Below are 18,536 nucleotides of genomic sequence, written 5' to 3'. Positions count from 1 at the left end.
TGGCAACTAGCAACATGTTTATGTATGGAATCCCTGGGTGGTACAAACAGTTAATGTGCTTGGCTGCTAACCGAAAGACTGGAGGGTTCAAGTCTACCCAGAGGTGCCTCAGAAGAAAGGCCTGGTGATCAACTTCTAAAAGACCAACCTCTGAAAGCCCTATAGAGCATAGTTCTACTATGACACACATGGAGTCGCCATGAGTTGGAAACGACTCAACAGCAACGGATGTTTTTTTAAGTTTATATATGCATATAATTATCTCACTGATGTGGAAAAGTGTATGTCTACATTACATTATCTGTGTACATATACACTGAAAGGTGTTCAAAATTGTTAACCAGGGTTAGTTACCAGTAGCTAGAAAAACGGGGGACAGAGCATGTGGGCGCCTTTACACTTTAGCCACATTTTATTATGTGAACCTCTTAAACAAGAACGTATTTGTACATTAAAATCATTAACACTTTTTAAAAAAAAACCTAAAATAATTATCATAGTAGCTACAATTCAATCAATTCAAACCTTGGAGCCAGACTCTATGCTATTGTAAAGATGAAGAAACAGGTTCAGAAAGGTAAAGTGACTTGCCCAAGACCACACAACTGGTAGTGCCTGAGCTGAGATTTGACCTAGATCTGCCTGGATGTAAACAAGATGCTATGTTCTTTCCATGATACCACAGCTGAAAGGGGATATAATTTATCCATGGGTCTCAAATTCATGTAAATATAGGCTGTGATACAAGTGTAGATAGAGTACATAAAGCTCTATGCTACCAATATTTTGTCCAAGATTTATCAATTGTCCGCATGTTCCTATAAGTAACAGAACTGAAAAGTAAACAAGATCATATCTCTAAGCTCCTTTGTAGAGTACACAAAACAGCATCATATGCTTCTTGTGGAGAAGCTGAGAGGTACCCAAGTAAATGGAGAACCGAAGGTGATGAAGTAATTAACGCCCACATATAATAAGAAAATGGAGTCGTTTTAGAAATGAAGGTGGACTGAATAATACTTCCTTGCTGAGAAACAGACAAATAACCACAAGGAAATAAAGAATTCCTCTAAGCCTTAAACCGCCTCTTATCATAGGCACAAAGGGACTCTTCTGATGGACCAGAGAGCTGAACATTGCCTAGGACACAGGGAATATCTTCAAGGCCAAGGATTCCAGTTCTGTCATGAAACTACCACTATACTTACGAAGCTGGCCGGTCCTGTCTAAGGTCAATGGTGAAGACAACTGCATCTTCACCTGCAGATAGGAACGTACAGGGAGAGTCTGGTTCCAGAGCCAGCTGACGGAGAAAAGGGAAAGGATGAGGTTTATAAAGAGCAGAACTAGGTCATCTACTTCATCCCTTACCTTTAAAAAGGGTTGCATTTAAAATGTCTCAGCAAGAAAAATGGCTACCTTTTTATTAAAAAATCCCAAGAAAGGAGATTTAAGTCCACTCTCTTGTTTTCTGTGTGAATTATTTACACCTTTTTTATTCTATACAAGGCAAAAGGACAGTTGAATTGCTATTTCAATTAAGTCCCTAAAGGATCTGAACACAGATACCGAAGGGAAATATCAGCCATTAGGGCTTATCTCAAATAAAATTTATTCCATGCCCTCAAGAGGGGAGAGAAACGGAGTCCAAGTTTCATTTCCTACATTTTAGTTTTACAAATTATCTAGTGGGTTGAGGGTAGGCTTAAGAGTCAAAGAACTACATATTTTCACATTTCCTGAGCCACCTGACCTAGAAGTTCATTGTTACCCCTAAAGGACACCCCAGGACCACCCACATACCTACTTATGACTTGTCAGAAGAGAGGATCATCCTCTTTCCATGGCATGAAAGAACACTGGGCCTACCCGGAGATTGGGCAGCTCTTAGCTCCTCACTGTAAGCCACCATGAATGTTTGACTTATACTCTCAGCTCTAACTAAACAAGGCTTCCAGAAACAGTGCTATTTGTGAGATGAGAGTCTTAACCAGGAAAGTTATAACTCTCACATATGAGAAACCAACCATTAGCACCTTGGGACTGTTAAGATGTTCTAAAGACAAGCAGAATAAAACGTAGAGGTTTGGAAGGCATAGGAAACATCAGATTTCCAAACCAACTATGGCTCAGCTTAGGGTCTAGGTATAATCAGGGTCTAGGTACAATCAAGTGAATGTGGCATGTTCATGACAGAGATCTCACAAATACTTGCCCCTCTAAGAAGGTCAGAGTGGCCGATTTTTCTCCCTCCTTATCTATGAAACTTAGGATTGAAAGAGGGTGAGGCAGGTGACCAGCTCCACCTTGTACAACAAAGGGAAAATTACGGGCAGAATAGGGGGAGGGTCTTGGCTGAGCTCCACAAAGGATCTAGACTGCACAAAATTTGGAACAAGAGCTTACTTACCTTGTGGGAGGCTCCCTTGTGCTGAGCCACACGCTTGGTATTCTTGCAGCACTGTGTGGCAGAGAGTTCTGCTACCCGCACCTGCCCATCACGGGCACACATGGCCAGGGTGGAATCACCACTGTTAGGAAGGAACTTGGCCTGGGGTGGTAAGAACGAAAAAAGAACACACAAAAGGAAGTGAAAAAAATGAATCTGAGAGGGAAAAATGTGATGATGACTACAAATCATCCTCTTTTCTAATGCAACAGCTGGAAACTTAAACTTTCCCACTCTTATACAGTTGGCTCAAGCGCAATTAATACCAGGAGTTAACAAAGAGGGAGAGAAAGAACATCCTCTGATGTTCTCTGGAAGGTGGAATTCATAGTACACGCTAAGTGTTCAGGTGAACTAGGATTTTATCTAGTAGGTAAGAAAAATAAGAAACAAAGGAGGCAAATCTATCTTGATTCAGGAAGCAAACACAAATTTGCTACCAAAAAAAGGGAAACTAGGGAGGATATTGGGGAAGAGAAGAGAACATGCTTAGGGATAAATGGCTAGTACCACTTATCCCTAGCATGATGCCTGGGGCTGAAGAGTAAAATCTCCAGGGAATAATGACAATGTTAGCTAATATTTATCAAATGTTAATTAAGTACCAGGCACAGGTCTAACTGTTTAGCCTCCATTATTACTTAATCCTCATAGCCCTATGTATTATTAGCCCCACTCTACAGACAATTACACTAAGAAAAGAGGCTAAGACTTGGCCGAGATCACAAAACTAGTGAGAGGCAGACCAAGAATGGAATGCAGGCGGTCTGACCCAAGAGCCTGTACTGGCGTACTATACTGTCTCCTAAGAGAGCACACTTAATACCCTTCTAATGAGTTTCCAGCGCCCTACCGATAATGTGACTTCTAACAGTCCTTACGTTTAAGGAAACAAAAAAGGTTAGGGAACTTTCAGTGTATTTTACTCCTCTATATCATCATGGGAGCCAAGGTAGGGCCCGGAGTCCTGATGTCCAATTCCTACCTCAACTCACTACCAGCTCCAAGTCCAGGCAGCAGCTCAGACCTGTCTAACCCACGCCTGATTTCTCAAGTGCTCTTCTGCTCCCTTGCCTCACCTGGAAGACATTACTTTTGTGGCCACTCTCAAAGTCCAGTACGGGCTGCCGCCGCACCCAGTCCCACACCACCACCTTCAGATCATCACTGCCACTGGCCAGCCAGGTGCCACGCTGGTTAAAGTGCAAGGTATTGACACAACCGGTATGGCCTTCAAGCCCATGCTGCAGGCGGAAACGCTGCACAAAGACTCTTGCCCCACAGGCCTCGTATACAAAGCGGGCACTTGAACCCAACTCCCGCTCCCGAAGAGCAGGAAGGGCTTGCCAGCGAGGTCGGGGCAGAGCTGATGTCTCTGAGGACACCCAGTCCTCCAGGGCCCGCTCATCATCTGATGAGTCCTGTTCACGGTTGGCCCGCTTGCGCTGTACACGGCGCCGAGGCTGCTCTTCTTCCTCCTCTTCCTCCTCCTCCTCCTCCTCCTCCTCTTCTTCCTCTGAGTGGTCATGGACTCGGTTTTCATCGTTGATAGAGTAACGGCTAGTGTCTTCCATGCTGTCAGAGTCCTTGTCTTCACCTGAGCTCTCTGTGTCTGTGCCGCGACTTTCTGTGCTCGTGCGAGTGGGGCCACCATCATCACCAGTCAAGCTCGAGCTCAGGTCTGAGGCCTCCACTTCAATGCCTGAGGATGTCTCTCTCCCCTCCTCAGCTCCAGACATCTCCTCTGGACTGCTGGACAGGCTTCCTGGATTTAGGTGAAGAGGAAAAAGAAGAAACAGAAGAGCAGTCAGAAGGATTTCCCCTCTTCAGTCTAAGAAATCATCGCATCAAAGGAACCAGAAACCACCTTCATCAAAAGTGTTTTCATTCCAAATACTTATAAATAGGAGCTTCTGGGGAAGGAAATTTGTAAGGGACAAGAAATTTAAAAGATTAAATTAAAGCTACCCAAAAATAAAGGTATTTCAACACAAGTGAAGAACTGCAGGACACCCTGAGATTATAGAAAGGAAACACTGGCAGACTGTACTGAAGTGTGCCTGATACAACTACCTTCGGCTCTACTCTACTGGATAAGAAGCCATTAGTTAGAGCATATAATCAAGCCGAATAGAAGGAAAAAGAACAGCCAATCCCAGCAAGGGCTGGTTTAGCCATCTTCTTAGGGAAAGATGGAAAACAACTGATTAAAATCACCCTGACTTATGGATGTGGAATTGGGACCACTTCCCACTTCAGGAAAGCATCACTACCTCCTTCCTCCTATATTCTAAGTTTCTTCGCCCTAAGGTCCATTTATGATACTCATCGCTGGGATCAAATCCACTAGGAATCAAGAAAGAAGTGGAACGAAGAAGTGCGAATTCTCATCACCTGAGTGTTCTCACTCACCTTTTTCTCACTATTTCCATTAGTTTACCGATTTTAATAGTTTGTACCCAATAGGAACTCTCAGACAAAATTTTATCAAGAAGCATGTATAAAGCTGATAAAAAGCAGGGCTACTATAGTGGGGCCTGAGAAGAAAAGTTCACTATATAAGACTGCCATGTTGATAGTTATAAAACTGGGTCACTTCAAGTGATCTAATCCCCTACAATTAGACCCTTACACTCTCCTATCTAACAACAGCCCAATCATATTCCAGTGAGCACCTGGTCAATGTTCTAGGGCTAAAGCGGCAACTTCCAGGCTAACCTAAGGTCAAACTGTGAGGAGAGGAGGGGAAATGAGAGTTTTAAACACTGCTCATGTCACCTTCCTTTCCTCAGATGACTATAAATCTCATCCTACCCAAAATAAAGGCTGTCAGGAAAGGCATCAGTTGTCTGCGACTCCGGTGTAAGCAATCCAACTCTAATACCACTCTGATGGCTTAGGATTCAGAGTCTGGGTACCCTGCCCAGTTATCTGGATTAGTGATTTCCGAAAATCTTTGAAGCCGTGGAACCCTTTTTCAATAAATTCTTATGCAACACTCAATAGAGAAAACAGATTAAAAAAATACAAGTTCAAGTAGTGACAGAAGGTTGGGATACACATAAACACCCCTTTTCAAAAAGCACCTCAACTAAGTGCAGTGTGAAAACTACTGAGGTGGGAGCTGAAAGAAAAAGGTAAGAGTTCAGCAATGTGAGCCTAGGAGCCACATGTGCTGACACTGCTTAATGTATTCTGAATAAGTTAAATAGCTATGGTTTTTAAAAGTGCCAATTAGGCTTGAGATTGGGAGTGGTGGGAAGGGATAAAAATATCACACCTAACATGTCTGGAGAAGCAAAAATAAAACATCAAAACTTCTAGTAATTATTGTTAAACAATGCTTCTTATGCATTATGATTCACAGATATGGAAGACTCTGGGGACCCTATCACATTAACATAAGGGCCAGAGTATACTACAAGCTCAGCAAGAGGGTCCCAACAGCCAATGACCAAGAACTATCTCAGGGGCCGGCAATTTTTTTTCTGTAAAGGGCCAGACAGTAAAAATTTTAGGTTTTGCAGACATATGGGTCTCTGTTACAACTACTCAACTCCAATGCTGTATCACAAAAGCAGCCACAGACACTACGTGAACAAAGGGGCGTGACTGTGTTCCAAAAAAACTTTATTTATAAAAAACAGGCAGTGAACCAGACTTGGGCTGGTGGCTGTAGTTTGCCAATCCCTAATTTAAATGGCCAAGCTTCATCTAATGGCCAAGCTCCAAATCAACAGCATACCTCAAACCTTTCTAGAACCCTGTGCCTTTTAACTAAGCCCAGTGAGATATCTGAACCTCTCCTTGACAGAAGATGAATAAATGGCAGGGGTTAAGAAAAGAAGAAAGGAGCAATAAAACAGCATGTTTAAAATATCACCTACCCTACTCCTCAACACCATTGCTCTATCAATCATACCAACTAGAATTTGGCCTACAATCCTGGCCTGCAAGGTGTTGAGGAATGCTGGACTCTCTGCTGCCCAACTCTATCTATTTGGAAGAGGTTTCTCTAGTTTAGAAGTTGGCTCAAAGTTCAAGCATTGGTCGAATGACCCAGGTAGCAGCTATTACTCTATCAGAACCTTGATATTCTACCTTCAAATCTGACCTACAACCAATGACTCAACACTTGGCAACACTGGCCCTAAAAAAAAGGGAAAGAAAGTGCTAGTCCCAGTTGGGTTGGTTAGGTTTTAACTCCATCTCTATTACCTCTATCGAGCTATCATCTAAGATGGAAAGGGATATCTCAATACAAACGGGGAGCTTCACCTTCTCAACAGCTCCCTTGTTCCCACCACCAATTCAGTCTTATTTTTCTCTGTTATTACAACATCTCCTAGGTTTGCCTGTTCTGTCTACCTTACAGCCTTTCAGAATTCCAAGCCACTTGGCCTCTCAGAAGCACAGCTCTGTTACCGGTTTTCTGAAAATAAACAAACAAAAGCTGAAGGAGCAAAAGTACCAGACAGTCCAAGGTGTTTCCTATGGAGTTTCCTATACTCAAAAGAACACAGGAAAGGTTCACTCAGGAAAGATTCCCTTCCCTCCATTAAAATCCAGGCCTACACTGTACCTTAGAGGGAGGGAGACCTCAGCTGATAGCAAATACAGCTTTGCTTTCACTCTAGCCCCTTACCATTAGCTAAGTCTGTTTTGCCATCTGTGCTGCTCCCTTTGCTGGACATCTTGAATGTTTGTAGCAGCCAGCCTGGATTTGGGAGAGGAAGAAAATGAAACAATTAGGAAACAACCCTGGGAAAGACAATAAGAGGGACAAAGAGATTTAACAATGTGCAGTCCTTGTCATTTTTATAAAAACGAACACTCTTTTTGTGTTCTATAATAGGGCTTTTCAGCTGCTGAAAAGCACTGCAGGTGGTAGTTGTTTTTTTTCTATGTCTAAACTCCACAAAGGGTCACAATCTTTGGGAGGTCAACCACCAACTCTTTAGCTTTTACACTAAGTAACTGACAGTGTCTTTCCACATGTGAAAGAGGGAACTGAAATAAAACCTGTAACAGCAGGCATATATCAAGTGACAGGTACTGCAAGCAGTCTTGATCAAAAGGCCAGCTTCGGCACTGCCGTCCAGGCTCCAAGAATCTTGTTATAAATACTAGTCATATGTAGCCACAAACCCTGTAAAGCACTTGTCTCCACATCAAGAGGTGGGTCAAATTTTGAATATCATTTTATACACGAATCAACAAAGGTAGAAGAAATCAAGCTCTTGGGGTAAAAGCTTGGGCTTTATGCTCCACCGAAGAAGCCTAGCTTCAAACTTATTAACTAGAAGATATTAGTTAACACAGAGATATTAAGGATTAAAAGAGGGTAAGCTGGAATTAAAACTCAGGAGCAGCCCTACCCCTAAGAAACAACTTAAAAGTTTGTGGGGGTTCTTTGTTTCCTGTTAGGACAGACAGTTAACAAGTGGAAAGCTAGGGAAGAACAGGGCGACATTTCCATTAAACCACCTCATCCCGTTTCATAATATGGCAAACATTATTTCTCCTAATTCAACCAACTTTCACCAGACTTGTCTTTTTGACAAAGCCCTAGCTAGAAGTCAACTAGGTACCTAGCTTTTATCCCCTTATGCCACTGTAAAACATTGTTATTTTCAGGGCCTCACTCCCACCTCCAGCAAATCCCAAAGAGCAAAGAATATCATTCAGACCAGAATTTTGTTAAGCCCTTTCATCGCCTTGGACAAAAAGCACTGGCAAAAGACAAAGTATGATTATAACCCCAGTCCTTGTCCCCAGGCACACTGAACTCTAATCTTTCAACAGCCCTTTCATTCTTATAACAATTATCCCAGATGCAGCCCTATCCTTATCCTTATCCCCCACTCTCTTCTACAGAAATCCAAATAGCTTCATAAAAAGTGTCCTCTGCCAAGAGACAGCTGCTCAAAGACTGCTCATAGGCAGGCCAGGGCAGGGGACTAGAAATAATGCCAGAGCAGGGCTGAGGCTGAATCGGAGGGAAGGACACCTGGAAGGCAGATAATGAAAGACAATGGCAACAAAAAACAGATTTGTGAAGTGACATAAAGAAAAGCAGTGAAGAGCTGTTTGCAGAGCAGGCTGTTTTCCAACTCTTTCTTCTGTGCATATATTTTTGTACAGTGTTCCTCACAAAGCATTTGTTTTTTCCTCTCAGTAGTCCCTGTATATATATTTTAGCATCCCAACAACATCTTCTCCCCTATCTAGGGTATAAAGTCAATATATTAATTGCAAAATGAAAATGAAGTGGGGAAACTGACTGCACTATTTTTTAGGATTAAAAACTAAGGTCATTTCCCACCTCCAGCCTCAACACTGTCTACCACACCACACGCCCCACCTCACCTATGATCCAGTCTCAGAGAAGCATGAAAAAGCAGCTCCAGAGAACCTTTCTCAAGACTGAATCTCACCAACTTCTACTGAAGCCCAGACTGCCTGAACTTTAGACTCTTACAGCTCTAGAGGACACATTTGCTTTCTCAGCCTCCATGACCATGAGGAACTAAAAGCCTAGTCTCTACCTAGTTCTGAGAAGTGGGAAAGGAGAGCCATGAGCTTCAACCCATGACCAGAGGTTGCAGAGCTAGCCTTCTGGGAAGATGGGTTTAAGGTTCTTCTTATACAGGATCATCTCTTTACAGAAAAAAGTTGACAGAATTTATTGCTAAACTGAGAAACAGAAAATCTAGTGAATGCCTGAGTCAACCCTGTTTAATCACTGAATTAACAGGCAGATAGCTTTAGCAGGTCACATTTTAGGCACAGAGTTTTGCAGAATCAGTCCTACACTGAAAACTGGAAGTCCAGGGTTCTAGTATTGGCTAAACAATAGCATACTTGGTAACCCTGGATGAAATGCTTAATCCTCTCTTGACTTCATTTTCTCCATCTGTAAAATAGCTTCAATAATTCTAGAGACGGTATCGGTAAGTCAAATTATACATGTTAAAACTTCTGCAAAAGGGTTCTATAAAGGTCTCAAAACTTTTATGAACTTCTCTCAGTGAAAACTTTGAGCACAAACCCACACACAGTCAATCCACATTAAATATTAGGCTTAATTTCTCTAGAAAAAGAACAGAAATTTCATTATTCTTTTTCTATACACCAATGGAATCACCTTGTATATCCTCTAGGGTGAATACATTCCCACTTTGGGGAACCACTTCTCTATAAAGCCAACAAATGATGACAATAGTAAAACGTAAGTATATTGGGGATGAACAGTTATTCTTACAAGGCAATGTAAATTTCAGTCAAAATGAAGAAGCTTAAAACCACATCAATTCTAAGGAAGAAATCAGAGTAACTGCCCCAATAAAAGCACGCAAGGATGCTATGATTGTGCCCTAGGTCTCAAGTATAGCAGCCACTCTATGATCTCTTTCATCACCAAAGAATGCAATCTTAGCTTACAGTCTGAGGTTAAGAACCATACATGACCCAAACTCAAGCTACTTTCTTCATTCTTCAATGCACTACATTCTCAACAATATCCACTGTCTTTACCTAGATCAACTTCCATGTAAAATCCAGTCCAGAGCCAACCATGCTGAGCTTGGAAGAGCTGATGAGCTCACTGCCCCAGGTATCTGGGTGAGTTTAATTAGATTAGCTCTACCGCGTGTACTCTAAAAATAACCATAACCCCAGCCAAACTGAAGGTTAAAGAGCAAACTATTGGGAGGGGGGGGGGGGAAGACCCCGGTATCATTTCAGTTTCTACCTAAGAAATTCCAGAGACCTAGATTTTTCTTAAAAAAAATAACATGAATTATTAATGACAATAAGGCTTTAAGTTTTTAACTGAGTATCTGACAAAACATAACTAAAAACCAAGCAGAAATGGAGTTAATAAACTGGACAGGACTACTCTGTGGATGAGGTACCAAGTATCTCTTGTTTAAAATCACTGGGGCTGATTTCTTTTTCTAATATCGATAATAGATCTATACAAGAAAACCATGTATTCTAGAACAAGTGACTACCCAAATGCAAAAAAAAAAAACCCAAAAAACCTCAACCCATAGCTTATGCAATACATAAAAACTAACTCAAAATGGATCATGATAGACTTAAATACAAAAACTAAAACAATACAACTTCTAGATGAAAACAAAGGAGACAATCTTTACGGCCTTCACCATTAGGCAAACGCTTCTGAAGATAGAACACAAAAAACACAAATCATAAAAGAAAAAAATTAATTAACCGGACTTATCAAAATTAATTAACGGCTACTCCTTTAACGACAATGTTAAGAAAATGAAGACAAGCTACAGACTAGAACTAAACAGTTGCAAAACACATATATAATAATCGACAATAACAAAAATATATTATTAAAAAAACTCTCACAACCCAATAATAAAAAAAATAATGGGCAAAAGCTTTGAATAGATACCTTACCAAAGACGTGTGGGTGGCAAATAGGCATCTGAAAAGATGTTCAACATTATTAATCATTAAAAAAAAAACACCAAACCCATTGCCGTCGAGTCAATTCTGATTCATAGTGACCCTACAGGACAAAGCAGAACTGCCCCATAAGGTTTCCAAGGCTCAGGGATTCAAACTGCCGACCTTTTGGTTAGCAGCAGAGCTCTTACGCACCGCACCACCAGGGCTCCTATTAGACATTAAGGAAATACAAATAAAAGCCACAATGAAAAATGATGGCACACCTAACAGAACGGTTAAAATCTAAAACAAGAAAAGAAAGCTTACTTTATCAAGTGCTAACAAGGGATGTCCAGCAACTGAAACTCTTATATTCTGCTGGTAGGGATGTAACATGGTACAGCAACTTTGGAAAAGTTAGGCAGTTTCTCATAAACTTAGATATACACTTAACCATACAAGCCAGAAATCCCACTCCTAGGTATTTACCAAAGAGAAATGAAAATATATGTCCACAAAAAAACCTGTAGGTGAATGTTCTAGTGGCTTTATTCAGATTTGTCAAAAAACCGGAAACAGTCAAATGTGCCTCAACTGGGTCACTGATAAACAAACTGGAAGAAATGAGAGTAACTGTCCAAGTAAATGCCCACACAATGGACTACTACTCAGCAATACACAGGAGCAAACTACCGATATCTGCAAAACCACAGATGGACCTCAAACACATTATGCTAAGTGTAAGGAGCCAGACTCAGTCACAGGGTACATAACTCCATTTATAGGATCTTCTAGAAAAGATAAAACTGTAGGAATAGAGAACAGATCAGCTGTTCCAGGAGCTAGGGGTGAAGGAAGGGGATTAATAACGAAGGGGCAAGAGAAAACTTTCTGCAATGATGGAAATGTTCTATGCCTCAATCACAACAATGTTACATGACTGTGTTTTTGTCAGAATTCAAAGCACTTATCTAAAAAAAAAAAAAGGTGAATTTTACTGTATGTCAGTTAGGTTCATAAATCTGACTAGAGAAAGAATGAATAGAAGCAGGGGAAATAAAATCATGTCAAGTGTTATATGACCGACAAAGCCCAATGATTAAAATTACTTAATTCTCTAGGCTGTGATTGTTACTAGAAGTTGGCTGAAGCGGTCGCTATGAGTTGGAATTGACTAGACGGCACCGGTTAAGTGGTCAGTGTGTTACCTCATTGGTCAGTGTGTTACAGCAAAAGAAAACAAACTGTCAGGTCTTCTCCTCACGTGAAAACGAACATACTGGAAGGGTTTTTGCTGCAACCAAAGCTGCCCGTGTAATTTATCAGCAAACACATTAAGGGCAAAATGCATGTCAGAAGATACTCTGAAACTTGCTCTTAAACATAGAGTAACTAAAGCAAAAAGAAGAAACGATGAATAGAGGTGAACAGAAGATTTCAAAGGATGGCTCAAGAAAACAAAGTATTATAATGAAATGCGCAAAGACCTGGAGTTAGAAAACCAAAAGGGAAGAAAACACACTCGGCATTTCTCAAGCTGAAAGACCTGATGAAAAAAATTCAAGCCTTGAGTTACAACACTGAAGAATTCTATGGGCAAAATATTGAATGATGCAGGAAGCATCAAAAGAAGATGGAAGGAATACAGAATCACTGTTCCAAAAGGAACTGGCTGATGCTCAGTCATTTGAGAAGGTAGCGTATGATGAAGAACTGATGGTAATGAAGGAAGAAGTCCAAGCTGCACTGAAGGCATTAAGAAAAAACAATGCTCCAGGAACTGAAAGAATACCAACTGAGATGTTTCAACTAATGGATGCAACGCCAGAAGCGCTCCCTCATCCATGCCAAGAAATCTGGAAGACAGCTACCTGGCTAACCGACTGGAAGAGATCCATACTTGTGCCCATTCCAAAGAAAGGTGGAACAACCGAATGCGGAAATTATCGAACAATATCATTAACGTCACACACAAGTAAAATTTTGATAATTTAAAAACAGCTGCAGCAATACATAGACAGGGAACTGCCAAAAATTCAAGCCGGATTCAGAAGAGGACATGGAATGAGGGATATCACTGCTGATGTCAGATGGAACCTAGCTGAAAGCAGACTACCAGAAAGATGTTTACCTGAGTTTTATTCACTGTGCAAAGGCATTCGACTGTGTGAATTGTAACAAATTATCGATAACGTTGCAAAAAATGGGAATTCCAGAACACTTAATTGTGTTCATGAAGAATTTATATATAGACCTCTTGGCAGTTGTTCAAATAGTATAAGGGGATACTGTGTGGTTTAAAGTCAGGAAAGGTGTGCTTCAGGGTTGTATCCTTTCACCATACTTATTCAATCTTTATGCTGAGCAAATAAACTGAGAAGCAGGACTATACGAAGAACGAGGCATCAGGATTGGAGGGAGACTTGTTAACAACGTGCAATATGCAGATGACACAACCCTGCTTGCTGAAGTGAAGAGGGCTTGAAGCACTTAATGAAGATCAAAGACTACAGCCTTCGGTATGGATTACACCTCAACATAAAGAAAACAAAAATCTTCACAACTAGACCAATAAGCAACATCATGATAAATGGAGAAAAGACTGAAGTCAAGGATTTCATTGTACTTGGATCCACAATCAACGCCCATGGAAGCAGCAGTCAAAAAATCAAATGACACATTGCGTTGGGCAAACCTGCTGCAAAAGACCTCTTTAAAATGTTAGAAAGCAAATACATCACTTTGATGGCTAAGATGCGCCTGACCAAGCCATGGTATTCTCAATCACCTCACATGCATGTGAACACTGGACAGTGAATAAGGAAGACTGAAGAATTGATGCCTTTGAATTATGGTGTTGGTGAAGAATACTGAATATACCATGGACTGCCAGAAGAATGAATAAATCTGTCTTGGAGAAAGTACAGCCAGAAGCAAGGATGGTGAGACTTCATCTCACATACTCTGGGCACATTATCAGGATGGAACAGTCCCTGGAGAAAGACCTCATGCTTGGTAAAGCAGAAGGTCAGCAAAAAAGAGGAAGACCCTCAATGAGATTGACTGACACAGTGGCTGCAACAATGGGCTCAAACATAGCAACGACTGTGAGGATGGCGCAGGACCAGGCAGTGTTTTGTTCTCTTGTACACAGGGTTGGTATGAGTTGGAACTGGCTCGACGGCACCTAATAACAACAACATTAATGGTAACATGAATCCTAAACTCATAAAAAGTCTAGGGACTAAGAGAGCTCATCTGATGCCTCTATCATATCTCTGGCCTGATGGAAACCTCAATATCTAAATATTACTATTCTTGATGGCTTTACTAAGACCCTAAACTCACTCTTAGTCAGTTCCCATGACTTGCATAAACTCAGCATTCACGCAGCCCAGTTCAGCAGTCTTGCTTGGCGTGCTTCATGCTGCTACTCAAGAGCCCAGCTCTCGTACATAAACGCCCATACTTAAAGGAGACAAGGTTTTAGAATTTCCTCTGAAACTGAAAGGCGATGGTAGGAAATACTTCAGTTATTAGTAAGACAGATATTTGAGAGCCATGCAGTCCTTGGTTCCTCTTGGGAGGACAGATGTCCCATACCACACATAACCGAACAGCTGTTCAGGACTGATCTTCATCCAAAGTACAAATTTGCTTTTCAGTTCTAGGACCCACAGTCCATCTGGAATCAACCAGTCCTACTTTCCCCACTCCAACTTTTGCTTTCAAGGCGAAATGGCTCATTTTAACTTCATTTTCCTTACCTTACTATTTTTTATGCTTCACTATAAATATTTCTCCAAACCAGCTTTCCTAATGCACACTGCCGGCCACACTCAATAGTATAGTGTTGACTTAATCAGACAGAGAACTCCAGGCACTGAAATTCAAAGGATGACCCCAAAGAGACTGAAACCTATACTATATAAAACACATTTCTAAGGGGACAGGCCCTTAATTCTGAGACACTTTCAATTAAGTACTTTCAGGAATTGAATATACTACAGTGTCTCCCCTGGTAGGCTGGAGAGAGGAGCAGAGAGAAAACTCTGAGCCAGGATCAGGGAAATTAATCTCTACTCCTATTGTGAAGAAGATTCACAGCACAGAGCGACCCAACTGCACAGCAGCTCTATGCCTCCCATCTTTATCCGAATTATAAGCCTCTGGCACCACCCAGTGGCCCGTCTGTATACAACATGACACTAATGCAACAATGTATAAAAATACAGGAGCTTCAAATATAAACAAGGCAGTCACAATCCCTTTGTAGCCAATACCACTCATTTCGCTCAGAGATACAAGTATCAGTATCATAAAAAAGATGAATAGGATACTGTTGCAGTTTGATAGAGGAAAAGACTGTATTTAGTTTTAGGGAGAGGAGAAATATTTTCATGGAGAAATTAGCTTTATAGGGAGGATAGGATTTCAATGGATAGAGCTGAGAAAGGCAGACATTCTAGCAGGACCAGAATGAAAAAAGACATGGAAGCTGAAAAACGTGTCATGTTCAAGAAAATATATGGGGGGTCTGGTTTGGCTAGATGTTAGGGTACAGCTAAGTAGTTAAGAAGCATAATAGAAGGCTGACATATGCATGTGGAGTGTGTATGCTTCCTGGCTTTGAAAAGCAAAATAAGGCATATTTACTTAGTTGGCAATGTAGAGTTACAACGTTTCTGAGCAGAAAAATACTAGGCATTAGGAAGATCATTTTGTCCAGGATAAAAAGATGGACAGATTAAGGAAAGAGAAACAAGTTTAAAAGCTATAATAGTAAACCAGGTAAAGAAATAATGAGGGCCTATCTTAGGTTGGTGGCAGAGGAAAGCGAAATGAGGGAATTAATGTGAGAAACACTGTAGAGACAGAACTGATAGTATTTGGGGCTCAATCGGCAGCTATGGAAGCTGAAAGAGTCAAAAAAAAAAAAAAAAAAAAAGCCTTTTCTGAGTCTGGATGCCTAAAGGAAATCTAGTGCCATAACTGAGAAGCTGGCTTGCAGGGAAAAGAGGATGGATATGTGTAAAATCCAAGTTGACATGGAGAACCAATGTAGGTCTGAAACTTGATATATAGGTGCCAGATACAAAGACTTGTAAATTATTTGTACAAAGAAGCATCAAACTCAAATATCTTGTAAACTATACCTTAACTTTAAAAAAAAAAAAAAAAAAATTAAGTATCTAGGAAAGCCTTGAGAGAGAGGAAGTCCAAGGAAAGAATCTGGGGGAATATCTACCCTTAGGTATGAGAAAGAAGGGAGACAGGGGACAAAGGAATGGTCAGGGAAATAGAAGGAATAATAAGTTAATGCCTTAAAAGTCAAGAGATAAAAAGGTTTCAAGGAGGGGACAGTCCATGTCTCAAGTGCTACGACAAGCACAGAAAGATGTACACTGAGAAAAGGCGGTGAGAGTCAGAGCAGCTTTTCCCATGGAACTTACTAAGGGACTGAACGGTGATGCTGGTTTTCTCCCTACTTAAGGATTATAAAACACCAGGATTCCGCTATCTTAGTCCATAAAAAGTTATTTCCTTAAAAAACTCATTAGCCTACCACTTAATCATAACTCAAGACCCATGTCTAAACAATTTCAAGTTTTTAAATTTCTATTATTTTCTCATTTGTATAAACCTTTTATAATTTATATACACTTTTATAAGAAATATTTAATTCTGCCTTTCAGCTCATTTGCTTCATGGCATTGCATGAACAGCTGCTGTTTTTAAAGTCGGCATACATGGTATAACACAAAGAAAAGGGGTCTGGTATAAACAGGCCTGGGTTTGAATTCTACTTCTACCATCTACTTTGAGTTTCAATTTTTTCTTTTATAAAATGGGATGATACCACTACTCTGCAGGAGGTGGTTTAGAAGATTAACAACAACATATGTAAAGAGCCTATCTGTACATGGCAGGTACACAGTAATTTACATTATTTTTCTAGCTTCCTATGTCTGTTTCCAGACTACATTTCCCAGAGAAGCCTGGATTTCTTTGCCACTCAGCAATGATCTTCCAAACACTGTACACAACGTAGAGGACAGCTTCAAGTCTGCGAAATCTGCTTACCTACCCTCACTGGCCTTTTAAAGAATTCAGAAAGCTCTTCTGAGAACATGCATGTCTAAGAACTAGGGTAAAGCAAAGTACCCAGAAGCCAACAATGTAAGCCTCCATTTCTTTATATGTTTTTCTCTCTCGAAGGAAGACAGAAACCCAAGATGGAGGACTACAAAGCAATGCCCACAGATGATGATGAGGAAGATAAGGAAGTCCTCCAGTAGCCAATCTATAAACAAAGCACCTCCTTCCTTACCCGGACTAATGCCTTCTCTCCCTGTTGGTAATACCAAATGCCCTGTGTTTACAGTTTACTGGCTTTAATTCTAATAACAGTATTTCAGAGTATGTTAGGAATGTACTCTAGCCCTTGAGTGCTGACCTCCAGCAGCAGAGCTAAGGAACGTTTTATAGTAACATTCAAGCCTATTTACTGCAATTTAAATAACTCTAAGGAAAATAATATCTTCCACTGTTTTTTCAACACGAAATGCTTTACGTTTACATCAAGAACACTGTCACCATTCCAGTTTTTGCCATTCATCTTTCAATTTTTTTTTAATTGTTGAAAAGGACAGCAGAGAGATGAAAGGGTAATTCTCCAAAAGTACAACTTAAAATAAAACAACAAAGAAAGAGGCCAAAAATATCATGATGTGTCTTCCTACCTGCATCGGGTTAGAGGACAGGGTGTAATGCTAGGTCCTAAATACTGTTTAAAAAAAAAAAAAAAAAAAAAACCTACCTGATAAATGTGGCAAGGATTAAAGTACACCAGAGGAATACTGCCTCTTAGCTACCACTACAGGTAAATCCTATAGGAGCTTTCCAGATGGCTAAGAAAAACCAGAAAGAACAAAAAATAACATGTGAGGCAAGCATCAGAATTTGGCCAGACATCCTTAAACTTTAGAGGATAAAAGCAAATATCTAACATCTCAGATACAATGATAAATTTTTTTGCAATGACCATATCCATTAGACAAACCATATTTCATTAATAAGATGCCATCTTTGTCATATTAATCACCCTCCAAGCCTCTACTGGCAGGTTCAGTTCATTAATTTATCTATAGCATAACACATCTCTAGAGCAAAGTACTTAATGTACTTGAGAAACTGGGCTTCTGGCCCAGAAACCATGTTCTGTAACGGTCGAAATAAAAGCCTGCTACAGAGAAGTGACCAATTCATAAAATTCACCACACACTAATTCCTGAAGAGTTGTCAAGGCCTTCTCACTCTAAGAAAACAATGACTGCATCAGTAAACAAGGGCAGGTAGCTCCTCGTTCTGACAGATTTTTAACAGCAATGAAGTTTCTTAGATACAGTCATGAAAACGAAAAGATGAAAAGTTTTCAACATTATTGTAAACCTAATATAAAACACACTGGCATTTGGCTCTGAAATGAAGATATACAGTCAACTACCCCCATACCTATTGCTGAGATAAATATGGTTCAAGTTCACTCAGTTGCCTCGATTCCAAATGGGTAAAGGTTAAGTAGCAGATTGTCCTGGCTCACTGATAATCTGCTAAAAAGGAGAAGAAAAAAAAAAAAGAGCTAACTCGATCTCAGAAA

General features: G+C 40.5%; 1 protein-coding gene across 19 annotated transcripts in view; it reads right to left on the bottom strand.

Moving 5' to 3' along the window:
* DCAF8 (DDB1 and CUL4 associated factor 8) overlaps positions 1–18,536 on the bottom strand; it is a 46,342-nt gene that overhangs the window by 22,121 nt on the left and 5,685 nt on the right. For 8 of the 19 annotated variants that reach the window (XM_023725166.1, XM_023725168.1, XM_023725173.1 and 5 more), the window contains 5 exons: positions 17,697–18,489; positions 7,095–7,166; positions 3,529–4,214; positions 2,411–2,551; positions 1,209–1,303 (listed from right to left, as the gene is read on the bottom strand). In XM_023725166.1, coding sequence (XP_023580934.1) covers positions 1,209–1,303; positions 2,411–2,551; positions 3,529–4,214; positions 7,095–7,143 — 971 coding nt within the window. In that variant the 5' untranslated portion in view covers positions 7,144–7,166; positions 17,697–18,489. The remainder of the gene's footprint in view (positions 1–1,208; positions 1,304–2,410; positions 2,552–3,528; positions 4,215–7,094; positions 7,167–17,696; positions 18,490–18,536) is intronic. The other 11 variants (XM_023725174.1, XM_023725177.1, XM_023725179.1 and 8 more) reach the window with 5 other exon arrangements.

This window comes from Trichechus manatus, unplaced genomic scaffold (genome assembly GCF_000243295.1).
Source record: "Trichechus manatus latirostris isolate Lorelei unplaced genomic scaffold, TriManLat1.0 scaffold00288, whole genome shotgun sequence".
NCBI classification, from domain to species: domain Eukaryota; kingdom Metazoa; phylum Chordata; class Mammalia; order Sirenia; family Trichechidae; genus Trichechus; species Trichechus manatus.
This window is presented reverse-complemented; position numbering and strand designations above follow the sequence as displayed.